The sequence below is a fragment of the Coregonus clupeaformis genome, chromosome 34, assembly GCF_020615455.1.
Source record: "Coregonus clupeaformis isolate EN_2021a chromosome 34, ASM2061545v1, whole genome shotgun sequence".
Classification (NCBI taxonomy): domain Eukaryota; kingdom Metazoa; phylum Chordata; class Actinopteri; order Salmoniformes; family Salmonidae; genus Coregonus; species Coregonus clupeaformis.
The window spans coordinates 37,745,676-37,759,048 of NC_059225.1; the positions used below are offsets into that span (position 1 = coordinate 37,745,676).

A 13,373-nucleotide genomic window follows, 5' to 3' on the forward strand; every position below is an offset into this window, starting at 1 on the left:
TGCCCATAATGCTGTCTGATACGCTCGTCTTGTCATGCCATCCACAGCAGCTCCAATGGATCCGTCTTTCTCTCTACTTTCTTCTCTCTCACGCACTCCTTCTCTCCCATACATTTTCCATCAGCCCCTTTTTTCTCATAAAGCAGTGCTCTTTCCTGTCTTTCTTTCTCACTATCTCCCACTCTCTCTCTCTCTCTCTTCCCCTTCTTCCCCTCTCGCAGTGGCCCTTTCTCTCTCTTTCATATATCTAACTGCTGTCTGCTATCCATCCTTTGGTGTCACATTAATTTGTGTATCACCTCTCTTCCCCCACTGTGCCTCTTTAGTGCCTGGCCAATAGTGAGATTCTGCCATTATGGGTCTTGATGTGATAGTCATGTTGTAGATGAGTGAGTTGTGCGAGAGATCCCCATGCTAGCTCTGCTCTCTCAAGTCCCAGTCTTCCCCCATCATATATCCTGCTGTACCATGTGTTAGTGATCTGGGAGGGCTTGCATCACTCTCAACTAACTAACATCCAATGGTAGCTTCAAACAGCTATAGTCAACCTGTGTTAGACATAGACGTGAGTTTTGGTGTCTTCCATCGGTATACATGTAAAGCAAGAGGGTGTGTGTGTGTTCTGTCAGCCTCTGAGTGTAATGTGTGTGTGTGCATGTGTGTCTGCAGGCAGGACGTGTGTGTGATCATCAGTGAGTTGTGTGTGTGTGTGTGTGTGTGTGTGTGTTCGGGTTTGAGTGATCATTGACGTGTCTTCAGATCTGTGTGATAATGTAACATCTATGGTGTGTGTGTCTCAATGGTTAGGCCCTGAGTGTGATCAGTGAGGTAGGAGACCTGCTGCAGGTCAAGTACTCCAGACACAGGAGACTTCCCTCTATGGACCAAGTCGTCGACCATAGCATCTACGACCAGATACAAGACAGAGTGGACTAGACCGGATCGGACCAGATTGGACTGGCAGTCTTCCACACCCAGAACCAAAATGTGCACTGCTCCTCTCTCTGAGCTCGCCTTGACATCACAGAACCACTTGATTCATCTAACACAAGGTTTTAACTTTCACACGCCTGCCTTATTTTACCAGGAAACTCACTGCATCATGGCGAAGAAGGAAAGAAAACACAGAAAACGTTTCTTTTTTTAAATGATTATTTCTTACCTCTGTTTTGTCTTAAATAATGTTGTGTCTGTTTCTTAATTTATTGTGGCATTTTATTTCTGAAGGATTAGTAGAGGACTGCTTATGTATGCTTATAGCTGCTTTATGTCATACCTATGTCATGTCATCTCTCAGACTAGGTGTGTTTGGGAGAAACGGTGTGATTTGGAAAGACCAACCTAACTGTAGCTTACGAAGCTTTTGGGAAACTCATCCCGAACCGAGGTATTTGAAACTTTCGGAGGGGAGATGGGGGGTTGAAGAAAAACAGCAACAACAAGAATCAACACAAACAAACAAACTCATGGTGATTTCTAAAGCCTGGTTTTGAAAATGAGGTCATAAAACACGCAGTGAGTTTCCGGTAGAAGTTGCCCTTAGGTACAGATCTAGGACCAGCTTACCCTCCACAAATCCTATCCTTACCCATTGGGGGTGAAACGTATATCTGACCTTAGATCAGTGTCAAGGGGCAACATCATCCTACTCTACTCAGTAATGGTATTGCTATGAAGTACGGTGTAGGAGTGCTTTGCGATGCATGTTTGGTGTAACCGACTCCGGAGCCAAACTTAGCCATTGTAACTTGCAGCCAGGAACAGTGTCTTACTTGAATCTCTAACTATTGTTTCTCTTTACCAAAGTATTTATGATTTAATTTTATTTACAGATGACTATATCTCATAATAGGGCAGAGTGAGAGACGTTGTACCAAGACCTTTACTTTCAGATGAGCTATGTGCACATCACTCCTCCTCGCTCGTTTCCACTAGCCCTTGGTTCCGGGGGGTTCCGGGGGGGCTTACTGTGGAATATGCTTTGACTGGATCAAATGTCAGGACAGACTTAGTCTTAACCAAACGTGTGTGTGTGTGAGAGAGAGAGAGAGAGTTGTTTAATGTACATATGTATTTATTTATTCATGTTTCCATGTTTTTTTTCTCAATTTGGAATTTAAAAAACAATTTTATCACTGGCAGCTCTGAAACCATGTCCTGCATCCGCATACTTTTACACCTCTCTGACCGACCACCTGCCCTCAGTGCAATCACTACTGATGAGTATTTTATTGTTTGGCACACCTTACCGATGCATGTACATTATGACGTAGTCAGTGACGCTGCTAGTACACCAAGAAACAAGGTGCTCAACTGTACACACTCCTTTCTGTGGCTTTGTCTTTTATTTTTTTATACAACCTGAACTCATTCCAAAATTACTGATTTAATGTATGAACTTGTCATATCTTATCAAGGACATGTTCTGTTTATGTGTCAAATATATATATATATATATATATATTATTTTTCTTTCTTTGAGATATTATTAATATAAGTGACCTGCAAAGAGCTGGAGGACAGACATTAAGATAATTCAAATATTGAATATAGAGAAATTCATGAAAATCTATTTAGTTTTCTTACTGTACAAAGAACTGTCTCGCAATTGCGAATGATTCGACTCATTCAGCTAGCTATTTTTTCCTCAAAGGCAAACAGTTAGAAGGACAGTTGAAGTCGGAAGTTTACATGCACTTAGGTTGGAGTCATTAAACCTCGTTTTTCAACCACTCCGCAAATGTATTGTTAACAAACTATAGTTTTGGCAAGTCGGTTAGGACATCTACTTGGTGCATGACACAAGTAATTTTTCCAGCAATTGTTTACATACAGATTATTTCACTTATAATTCACTGTATCAAAATTACAGTGGGTCAGAAGTTTACATACACTAAGTTGACTGTGCCTTTAAACAGCTTGGAAAATTCCAGAAAATGATGTTATGGCTTTAGAAGCTTCTGATAGGCTAATTGACATCATTTGAGTCAATTGGAGGTGTACCTGTGGATGTATTTCAAGGCCTACCTTCAAACTCAGTGCCTCTTTCCTTGACATCATGGGAAAATCTAAAGTAATCAGCCCAGACCTCAGAAAAATATTTGTAGACCTCCACAAGTCAGGTTCATCCTTGGGAGCAATTCCCAAACGCCTGAAGGGACCACGTTCATCTGTACAAACAATAGTACCCAAGTATGAACACCATGGGACCACGCAGCCGTCATACCGCTCAGGAAGGAGACGCGTTCTGTCTCCTAGAGATGAACGTACTTTGGTGCGAAAAGTGCAAATCAATCCCAGAACAACAGCAAAGGACCATGTGAAGATGCTGGAGGAAACAGGTACAAAAGTATCTATATCCACAGTAAAACGAGTCCTAAATTGACATAACCTGAAAGGCCGCTCAACAAGGAAGAAGCCACTGCTCCAAAACCGCCATAAAAAAGCCAGACTACGGTTTGCAATTGAACATGGGGACAAAGATTGTACTTTTTGGAGAAATGTCCTCTGGTCTGATGAAACAAAAATAGAACTGTTTGGCCATAATGACCATCGTTATGTTTGGAGGAAAAAGGGGGCATCTTGCAAGCCGATGAACACCATCCCAACCGTGAAGCACGGGGGTGGCAGCATCATGCTGTGGGGGTGCTTTGCTGCAGGAGGGACTGGTGCACTTCACAAAATAGATGGCATCTTGAGAAAGGAAAATTATGTGGATATATTGAAGCAACTCCTCAAGACATCAGTCAGGAAGTTAAAGCTTGGTCGCAAACCGGTCTTCCAAATGGACAATGACCCCAAGCATTCTTCCAAAGTTGTGGCAAAATGGCTTAAGGACAACAAAGTCAAGGTATTGGAGTGGCATCACAAAGCCCTGACCTCAATCCTATAGACAATGTGTGGGCAGAACTGAAAAAGCATGTGCGAGCAAGGAGGCTTACAAACCTGACTGTTACACCATCTATGTCAGGAGGAATTGGCCAAGATTCACCCAACTTATTGTGGGAAGCTTGTGGAAGGCTACCCGAAACGTTTGACCAAAGTTAAACAATTTAAAGGCAATGCTACCAAATACTAATTGCGTGTATGTAAACTTCTGACCCACTGGGAATGTGATTAAATAAATAAAAGCTGAAATAAATTATAAATTATTCTGACATTTCACATTCTTAAAATAAAGTGGTGATCCTAACTGACCAAAGACAGGGAATTTTTACTAGGATTAAATGTCAGGAATTGTGAAAAGCTGAGTTTAAATGTATTTGGCTAAGGTGTATGTAAACCTCCGACTTCAACTGTATATCTGCACTGGATGTGTGTAAAAATGTATTTGTATATTTCTATTTTTCTTGTTTGCACACAGAGAAATGCAACATGATACTAATGAGGTTTCAAAGAGTCTTAATGTCAAACTTCTTAAGATTTAAACACTGTCCTTGTGCCTCGTGTGGATGACCTGTCTCTTGTGTGAGATACAGGGTGTGAGTGGCTATTCAACTGCTTTAAAAATACATGTATGTGTTCTAACATAACTTGGATGTGCTACCAATAGTGCATAATAATAGCCGTACTTTTTTGGGATCAAAGAAAAATGCAAGTGTTGGCTACATATCAGTGGATCACCTATTTGTAACTCTTTCACTCATGTTACGGACATCAACATGTCATTAAAATAATGTTAGAAAGTTTTGTGTTTTATTACAAATGATTTGTTATTGACTTATAAGCAAAGTGTCTCAGAGGAGAAGTGCTGATCTAGGACGGGGCCCCACCTCTTATTTAGTATGATTTAAAAGGCTAAACTGATCCTAGATCCGCACTCTTACTCTGAGGCGGTTTGTGAATGAGGCCAGATGACTAATTGCTTCACGTTCCATTTAATTTTGCTTTAGCTACAGTGCCTTCAGAAAGTATTCATGACCCTTGACTTGTGCCACATTTTCTTGTTACAGCCTGAATTCAAAATTGATTCAATTGATTTATTGCTCACCCAGCTACAACCGATACACCATAATGACAAAGTGAAAACATGTTTTTTTTTAAATTTGTACAAATTTATTGAAAATAAATATCTAATTTACATACACTACCAGTCAAAAGTTTGGACACACCTACCCATTCAAGAGTTTTTCTTGATTTTTTACTATTTTTTACATTGTAGAATAATAGTGAAGACATCAAAACTATGAAATAACACATATGGAATCATGTAGTAACCAAAAAGTGTGAAACAAATCAAAATATATTTTATATTTGAGATTCTTCAAATAGCCACCCTTTGCCTTGATGACAGCTTTGCACACTCTCCAATGTAGAAAATAGTAAAAATAAAGAAAAACCCTTGAATGAGTAGGTGTGTCCAAACTTTTGACTGCTACTGTAAGTATTCACACCTCTGAGCCAATACTTTTTACAAGCACCTTTTGGCAGTGATTACAGCTGTGAGTGTTTCTAAGAGCTTTCCACACCTGGATTGTGCAATATATTTCCATTATTATTTTCAAAATTCTTCAAGCTCTGTCAAATTGGTTGTTGATCATTGCTAGACAACCATTTTCAGGTCTTGGCATAGATTTCGAAACTGTAACTCGGCCTCTCAGGAACATTCAATGTCTTCTTGGTAAGCAACTCCAGTGTAGATTTGGCCTTGTGTTTTAGGTTATTGTCCTGCTGAAAGGTGAGTTAATTTCCCAGTGTCTGGTGGAAAGCAGACTGAACCAGGTTTTCCTCTAGGGTTTTACCTGTGCTTAGATCCATTACGTTTATTTTTATCCTGAAAAACTCCCCAGTCCTTAACGATTACAAGCATACCCATAACATGAGGCAGCCACCACTATGCTTGAAAGAAAATGTAGAGTGGTACTCAGTAATGTGTTGTATTGGATTTGCCCCAAACATAACACTTTGTATTCAGGTCATTAAGTTAATTTCTTTGCCACATTTTTAGCAGTATTACTTTAGTGCCTTGTTGCAAACAGGATGCATGTTTTGGAATATTTTTATTCTGTACAGGCTTGCTTTTCACTCTGTCAATTAGGTTAGTATTGTGGAGTAACTACAATGTTGTTGATCCATCCTCAGTTTTCTCCTATCACAGCCATTAAACTCTGTAACTGTTTTAAAGTCACCATTGGCCTCATGGTGAAATCCTTCCTCTCTGGCAACTGAGCTAGGAAGGACGCCTGTATCTTTGTAGTGACTGGGTTTATTGATGCACCATCCAAGTGTAATTAATAACTTCACCATGCTCAAAGGGATATTAAATGTCTGCTTTTTTATTTTTACATTTTTACCAATAGGGGCCCTTCTTTGCGAGACATTGGAAAATGTCCCTGGTCTTTGTGGTTGAATCTGTGTTTGGAATTCACTGCTCGACTGAGGGACCTTACAGATAATTGTATGTGTGGGGTACAGAGATGAGGTAGTCATTTAAAAATCATGTTAAACACTATTATGGCACACAGAGTGAGTCCATGCATGTTACTTATTATGTGACTTGTTAAGCACATTTGTACTCCTGAACTTATTTAGGCTTGCCATAACAAAGGGGTCGAATACTTAGTCAAGACATTTACACTTTTTATTTTGTATTAATTTGTAAAAATTTCAAAAAACATTATTCCACTTTGACATTATTGGGTATTGTGTGTAGGTCAGGGTTGTGGATACTTTCTGAAGGCACTGTATGGAATTGAACAGAGTGGTGCAGGTTTGTAAAGGTGTTGAGAGCTGTTAACTGCCTCACTTTGAAACTCTCTCTCTGTTTCCAGCACATCTTATACCTTGAGCTGAACAACAGCTCCTTCATCACCTGCCCTCTAAACACACATCACTTTTTCCATTCTTAGCAAGACACAGCCTGACGGAATTCAGAGATAACACACAGAATCTCTCTCTCACTCACAAACACAGGCACACACGCACACACGCATGCTCATGCTTGCTCTCTGTCACACACACAGTATAATTCTGAAGACGTTGGAGATTTCCAGATAGTTTTATCCTTCTGTGTCATAATTCAGAGCTGGTTCATCTGTTATCAAAGGGAGAGTTCGCTCTACGGGTTAACATAAGATGAGGTATGGTTTTAATTCAACATGTCTATCACAGAATAAACTCATAGGTCGCTGTCAATCATGCCATGTGTGTGTCTTGCCTCTCTCTATCTCTCACTCTCTGTGGACTCTTGCCATATAGAGTTTAGGATCTTTCTGCAGTTTATAATTTCTCCCTCTTTAGTTTACAAGGTCACACCCCTCATCAGCTTCACTTCATATTGATCTTCAGTCTGTGAGAAAAGCCAACACTCTAGTCCCTGGCTTCTACCACCTTTGGAGTCAAAACGTGGAATTCTGACACATGGACAAGATGATAGCGAGATAAATCGGAACTGTGTTGGAAAAGTTATTTAAGCTCATCCCCAAACAACGAAAATGAATTAATCCATATTCAATTGCATTATTAAACCACACGCCCCTCTAGTCCAACGGGGTGTGTCTAACCTTATTTAAAAGGGCGCATTCTCTGTTTACCCATTGTCGTCGGCCTTATCATTCCTCTCTTTCATAATTGTATCCTTTCATTTTGCTCATATTCAAATCAACCCCTTAACAAACCTTCATTCATTTCGGTCTCTCATTCATTCCCTGAGTTCGCTCTTTTATTGTGCGCTCTTTCGTAAGACCCTCCCTCAGAACGTCACCCGTAAAGGGAAGATGTCGATCGAGCCCTCAGCCAATGAGGCCACTATACTACGAAGGTGACTGGGACTGAACAGATGGTGACAGAAAGAGAGAAGCAGCGTAGACTGTAGATGACAAACGGTTATTCTCAAGCAGTCAAAGAAGAGGTTCCTTACAACTGCACAGCAGAGCGCATGGGAAAATATTTGAGTTTGCAGCATTTAAGGTTAGAGAAAGTTACCAATTAAAACTCGGGATAAACTAAAGTCAATTTATTTCAAAGGAGTATCCTATAACGTCGCAACAGCAGGACAGAAGAAGCATGTACGGAAAGCAAGCAAGGGAGGAGACGAAGGGTCTTGGGACAGTGTAAAGTCAAGGAAGGATAGGTAGGCTACATAGCTACCAGCCGATATCCAGGTCTAGTTCTGAAAGGTTTTGATACAAGATTAAGAGTGAATATTGGCGGGAGAAGAATCAACGGAAATTATTGATCGCAGCACAAAATGTTTTAAGTAACCTTTGAGCTTCAACGTTGGAAGTAGCCTTATGGCGCATTTGGAGAGCAAAGAGCACCGACGAGACGCATCAAATTGGTTAAAAATTCAGCTCCAGCTCTGAAAGCTGAGTTCACTTTCAAACAACGTTGGATTAAGAGTCGTATATCGGAAAGTCTTACATATTGATTTCGGATTTATATTGATCATATTTAGGCTATGGACCAAAGGTGAGGGTTCTGAAAACGGGGTCCAGCACGCCGAGCGGCTTCTAAAGACCTTCTGTTGCTTTCCACACCGACCACAGCATCGCAACACCAGCAAACACCGACAAAACCAACAGCTGTTGTCCCAACTTGGAAAAGACATGCAGAAAATGCACAGGAAGGTTAACCTACTGTGTGTAGTCTTCTTGACGATGACCCAGGTGTCAATCAAGAGCTTCCCCACCAACAGTCAAAAAAGCGCAGTCCCCAAGGACAGGAGCACTGCGACCACGGAGGTAAAAGCCTACTCACTTTTATTTTCTACTCTCAGTTAGGGGGTTATGTCATTTGTTATTTTGCACCAACATTTTTTCTAAACTTTCATTAACTGTCATATGATTGGGAAATATGTTTCACTCTGCTGAAACTTGACAGAGCGCATTTATGAATTGATGCGTAATGTTACCTTAACACCTTGGTTGCACATAACACGTTGTATATAGTCTGAAATGACAACATTATTGTCTAGGAATTGGCAGCGTGCATCATGAAGTTAATCTATTGGGTCAAACTCTTTATTCTGAAAGACCAATGGGCCAGAGACAGTGTGCAACAATGGCCATGGTCCAAAGTGGCTTCATTGCGCAATCATTTTGATGAACTGAAAACGGAGGGAGTCGGGAGCTGGGGAGGACAATAGGCACCAAATCATGTGAAACGTTTGTCTCCTCTTAACATGTGTAGACAAACAATCGAAACACATAAAATAATGTACAACAGAGAGAATGTTCTTAGGCAGTCCTTAGGCTGAGAGGAGCAGAGAGCCTTCTTTGGCTGATAAGGAGATGGTCATTTTCCAGTTATGATGACACTCATACCCGATAACACGCCAAATACCCCCCTCAGATATCATTGGAGCATCTGGCAGTTCATGTCTGTCAGTGTGTTAGTATACTATACTGCATATACTTTCTACAGCTTATTGGGCTGTATTTAAATCTTAATAAAGATGGACATTACTTTTCTATAATACAGAAATGATCCAGTTATTAGTCATCATTTTCCAGGGTTCAGGGAGCAGGTCAGAGTCTCAAAGGGTTAAGCAAGTGTAGCCTCAGGCTTATACACTTTCTGATATCTATCTGTATGTCTGTCTGTCTGTCGACTCCATCACATGAAGACAACAACAAATCTGTCCGTGATCTTACCCTGTTCTTACAAGGTACCACCTTCATACTTACAGGGTAGGTAGGAAGTAAACTGGCTGTAAAATGAAGTGGTGTCTGTTTCAACATATATAAATTACAATGTAGTTACTTGTGAGCTACCATTGCATTGAACGACTCCATCCCATAAAGACAACAGTAAATCTGTCTGTGATCTTAACCTGTTGTTACATGGTATCACCATCTTCAGACTTACAGGTTAGGTACTGTAGGAGGTTAGAGGGATGTAAAATGAAGTGGTGTCTGTTTCCCCATAGATACAATGTAGTTATTTGTGAAGTACCACCAAATTGGATGACTCCATCCCATAAAAACAACAGCAAATCTGTCTGTGATCTTACCCTGTTGTTACATGGTACCACCTTCACACTTACAGGGTAGATACGAGGTAAGAGGGCTGTAAAATGAAGCTGTACGCTAATTCCATGTTAATACCAGATACTTTCAAGTGTACTCCAGTACAATATAACAAAGTGATTTTTCACAATAAAGACAAGCATACAATTCAGAATGAAGTTCATTTAATGAAAATCAACCAAACAAACCTAAGTAGAAACACATTTATATTCACTATCATATCAAAGAGCTAGCTAGCTAGCATAACAACATTAGTGAATTGCATACATTTTTATGTGAATATGTGAAAATAATTTAAACATTAGCTACATACAAGTTGTATCGACATGACATGAATATAAACCATACAAATATGACTGAATAGTATGACTACATACAGAATGTATTACACAAGAGACAAAATTCACAAATTCTACAGCACAACGGCAGAGTCATGTCTTGAGTGCAAAAATAATAATGACTCAATAATCCATGCTTTCTAGGAACACTATGAAGTCCGGAAGTTGTGGGCGGAGCTAGAAAGTTGGCTGTCAGAAGTATTACAATGTAAACTTACTTTTAATCTGTCTGTCTGCTTATTTCAAGACATGGCATATGGGGGTGTAGTGAGATACCCGATCTTGAAAAAACGTATACTAAAAACGTGGAAATCAAACAATACATTAACACAATGGAAAAAATCTAATGATTTATTATTGAAATATTGAAATATTGCGTGGGCTACGGAAAGAAACAAAATGGTGCAGTTTCAGGCCATGTGGCGGAAAGTGATGCGGGCGCTGGAGATGGGTGTGTGTGCTAGTGGGTCTGGGTAGGTGTGATGTAGTTGATGTTTGTATGATGTTTCATTTGTTATGTATTGTTTATAAAATAAAATCTTACACCCCCAAAAAATTATGACTGCATACATTCTAACCACAAGCTAACATAGAACATTGCTAGCCTAAGCAAATTGACTTGCAGAAATAGCTAGCTAGCTATCTGACCATTTCACTTGACAGAAGAAGTGCCACAAAATAACTGTAAACAGAGTATATACAAACTATGCATATATGCAATGTTCGAACAAGCATATTACCTTGTAAGAAAACATAATCTTAACACTCAAAAGAGCTAGATAGATTCTGTACAACATGTAGCTAAATTACAACCACAGCGGGAGCTAGCATGCTAACACACAATGTCATGTCAATGGCGATTCGTTAGCTTAATTAGCCTAGCATGCAAGCAGACTTTAGAATGTAGAATAAACATACATAAAAACAGCATTCCAACATAAAACACTGCTTGCGAAAGCAAGTCTTTAACTCTCAATATCAGGGCCTCCCAAGTGGCGCAACAGACTAAGGCACTGCAGTGCTTGAGGCGTCACAGGTTCGATCCTGGGCTGTGTCACAGCCGGCCGCGACCGGGTGACCCATGAGGCAGCGCACAATTGGTTAGGGGAGGGTTTGGCCGGCCGGGATGTCCTTGTTCCATCGCGCTATAGCGACTCCTGTGGCGGGCCGGGCGCATGCACGCTGACATGGTCGGCAGTTGTACGGTGTTTCCGCCGACACATTGCAGCGGCTGGCTTCTGGGTTAAGCGAGCAGTGTGTCAAGAAGCAGTGCAGCTTGGCAGGGTCATGTTTCGGAGGATGCATGGCTCTTGACCTTCGCCTTTCCCGAGTCCGTACAGGAGTTGCAGCGATGGGACAAGACAGTAACTATCAATTGGGGAGAAAAAGGGGTAAAAAGTACAAAAAATATATAAATAATAAACTCTCAAAATCCAAATTTTCCCAACGTTAACCACAGACATATCTTTTCAAAGCTCAGTAAGAAGGAATCAATGATTTATATGACTGACAGGGGGCAGTGTTTTGACGCCACTACGCTTCCATCTTGGCACTCCCCCACCATTGTAAAAAATATTTTGGAAGCTATAGAAATGCATTCATGAATGTCTATATTTGATTTTGACATGTTTATTCTATTATAGACACCTTAATACAGATTTTATAATTATATTATGTGAGCTAAACATAGAATATACATGTAATGTTGTCCTTGAAGCTCCGTCCAAACGCTACACCATGCCCACAGACGTTCGTTTCTTCTCCGCAATATTTCTGGATCTGAGTACCTCCCTAACCCCTTCACCGAATGTGAACACATTCGGAGCCGTCTGATTGGCCAAGAAACTGATGGCTTGGGCCAGAGCCAGAACACACGTGGGTAAAGTGACTGTTATGATGAGTTTCTGGTATCTAGAAGTTCAGGATGCAAGAGAATATGGGACACAGATGGAGAGTTAATTCAGTCATTATTTAATGGTTACAATAATGGATTCAATGACAGGCGTTACGGACGTAGCCTCTTCTCATATGAATGACTTCCATACAGTTTATATAATGCTCTCTGAGCTGCTTCTTGATATTATCTGCCAACCATCATTGAGTGTCACTCATCTACCACAATAGCATCCCCATGCTTGGTATTGTGTCACCCTAGCCAGGCCATTCCCTCACGTACACCTTCTAAGATTATCACAAGTGGCCCCCAACCTATCTTGGCAAGCAGACCTTCTGTCCCTCACTAGTGACCTCTATAACACATGGCGTGTCCTTGTCCTCTCTCCTACATGCAGCTTAGGAGTTTACCAACATTAAGAATCTTGTATCAAAAGTCATTATAACAATCCCTCATTTTCTTTATTTTTGTTGTTGCTAGAAAATTCCATTAATATAACATTAATTGAACCAAAGAAACCAAACATACAAATGAATTCCTAACCTCCTGACATCATCCCAGAAAATACCTTGATTCATGACAATTTGTAAGTTACATTACATGGAGATTATAATATATTCAAATGAATATATCTCAATAAAAATAATATCAGTCTTCTTCCATGTTCCTTCAGAGGATCCCCAAGCTTTTCTCTGGTCACTTGGGTCGCTATCTGATCGAATGAGATAGTCTTGTTTCCACATCTTAAATCCTGTAAACCCTAAATTCCACGTTATACAGTTCCAACTTAACATTCCCCATTCCTCAATCAACAATATCGATAGACTCTACACTGGAATAAGATGATATAGATGAAGAATTAGTACTCTTAATACCTTCCTGTATGTCTCTAATATTTCCCATAGCTTTAGTTAAATTCCCAAGACCTTCCTAATCCTGATGGTAAGTATGTACAACATGCATCTCCCCATATAATCACATACATTCCCCCTTTATCTACTGTAATAGCATCCGATTATCAATTGCATAGTGTCCAATAAGTGATATTTCAGACCCAAGTGCTTGAAAACCCATGACTGTTAATACTGTAGGTACCATGTTCAACTCTGTTCAACCCTGACTCTGTTCCCCTAATATGCCTGAGGAGAGATACACAGTATAACACTCTGTTTT

General features: G+C 40.2%; 2 protein-coding genes across 2 annotated transcripts in view; both read left to right on the plus strand.

The window, feature by feature from the left end:
* sptlc2a (serine palmitoyltransferase, long chain base subunit 2a) overlaps positions 1 to 2,734 on the plus strand; it is a 57,145-nt gene extending 54,411 nt beyond the window's left edge. The window contains exon 12 of the mRNA XM_041848298.2: positions 808 to 2,734. Within this exon, the coding sequence (XP_041704232.1) occupies positions 808 to 936 (129 nt within the window). The 3' untranslated portion in view covers positions 937 to 2,734. The remainder of the gene's footprint in view (positions 1 to 807) is intronic.
* Positions 2,735 to 7,769: 5,035 nt separating this feature from the next.
* Positions 7,770 to 13,373, plus strand: part of ism2a (isthmin 2a) — a 51,148-nt gene continuing 45,544 nt past the window's right edge. Inside the window, exon 1 of the mRNA XM_041847104.2 lies at positions 7,770 to 8,681. Within this exon, the coding sequence (XP_041703038.2) occupies positions 8,547 to 8,681 (135 nt within the window). The 5' untranslated portion in view covers positions 7,770 to 8,546. The remainder of the gene's footprint in view (positions 8,682 to 13,373) is intronic.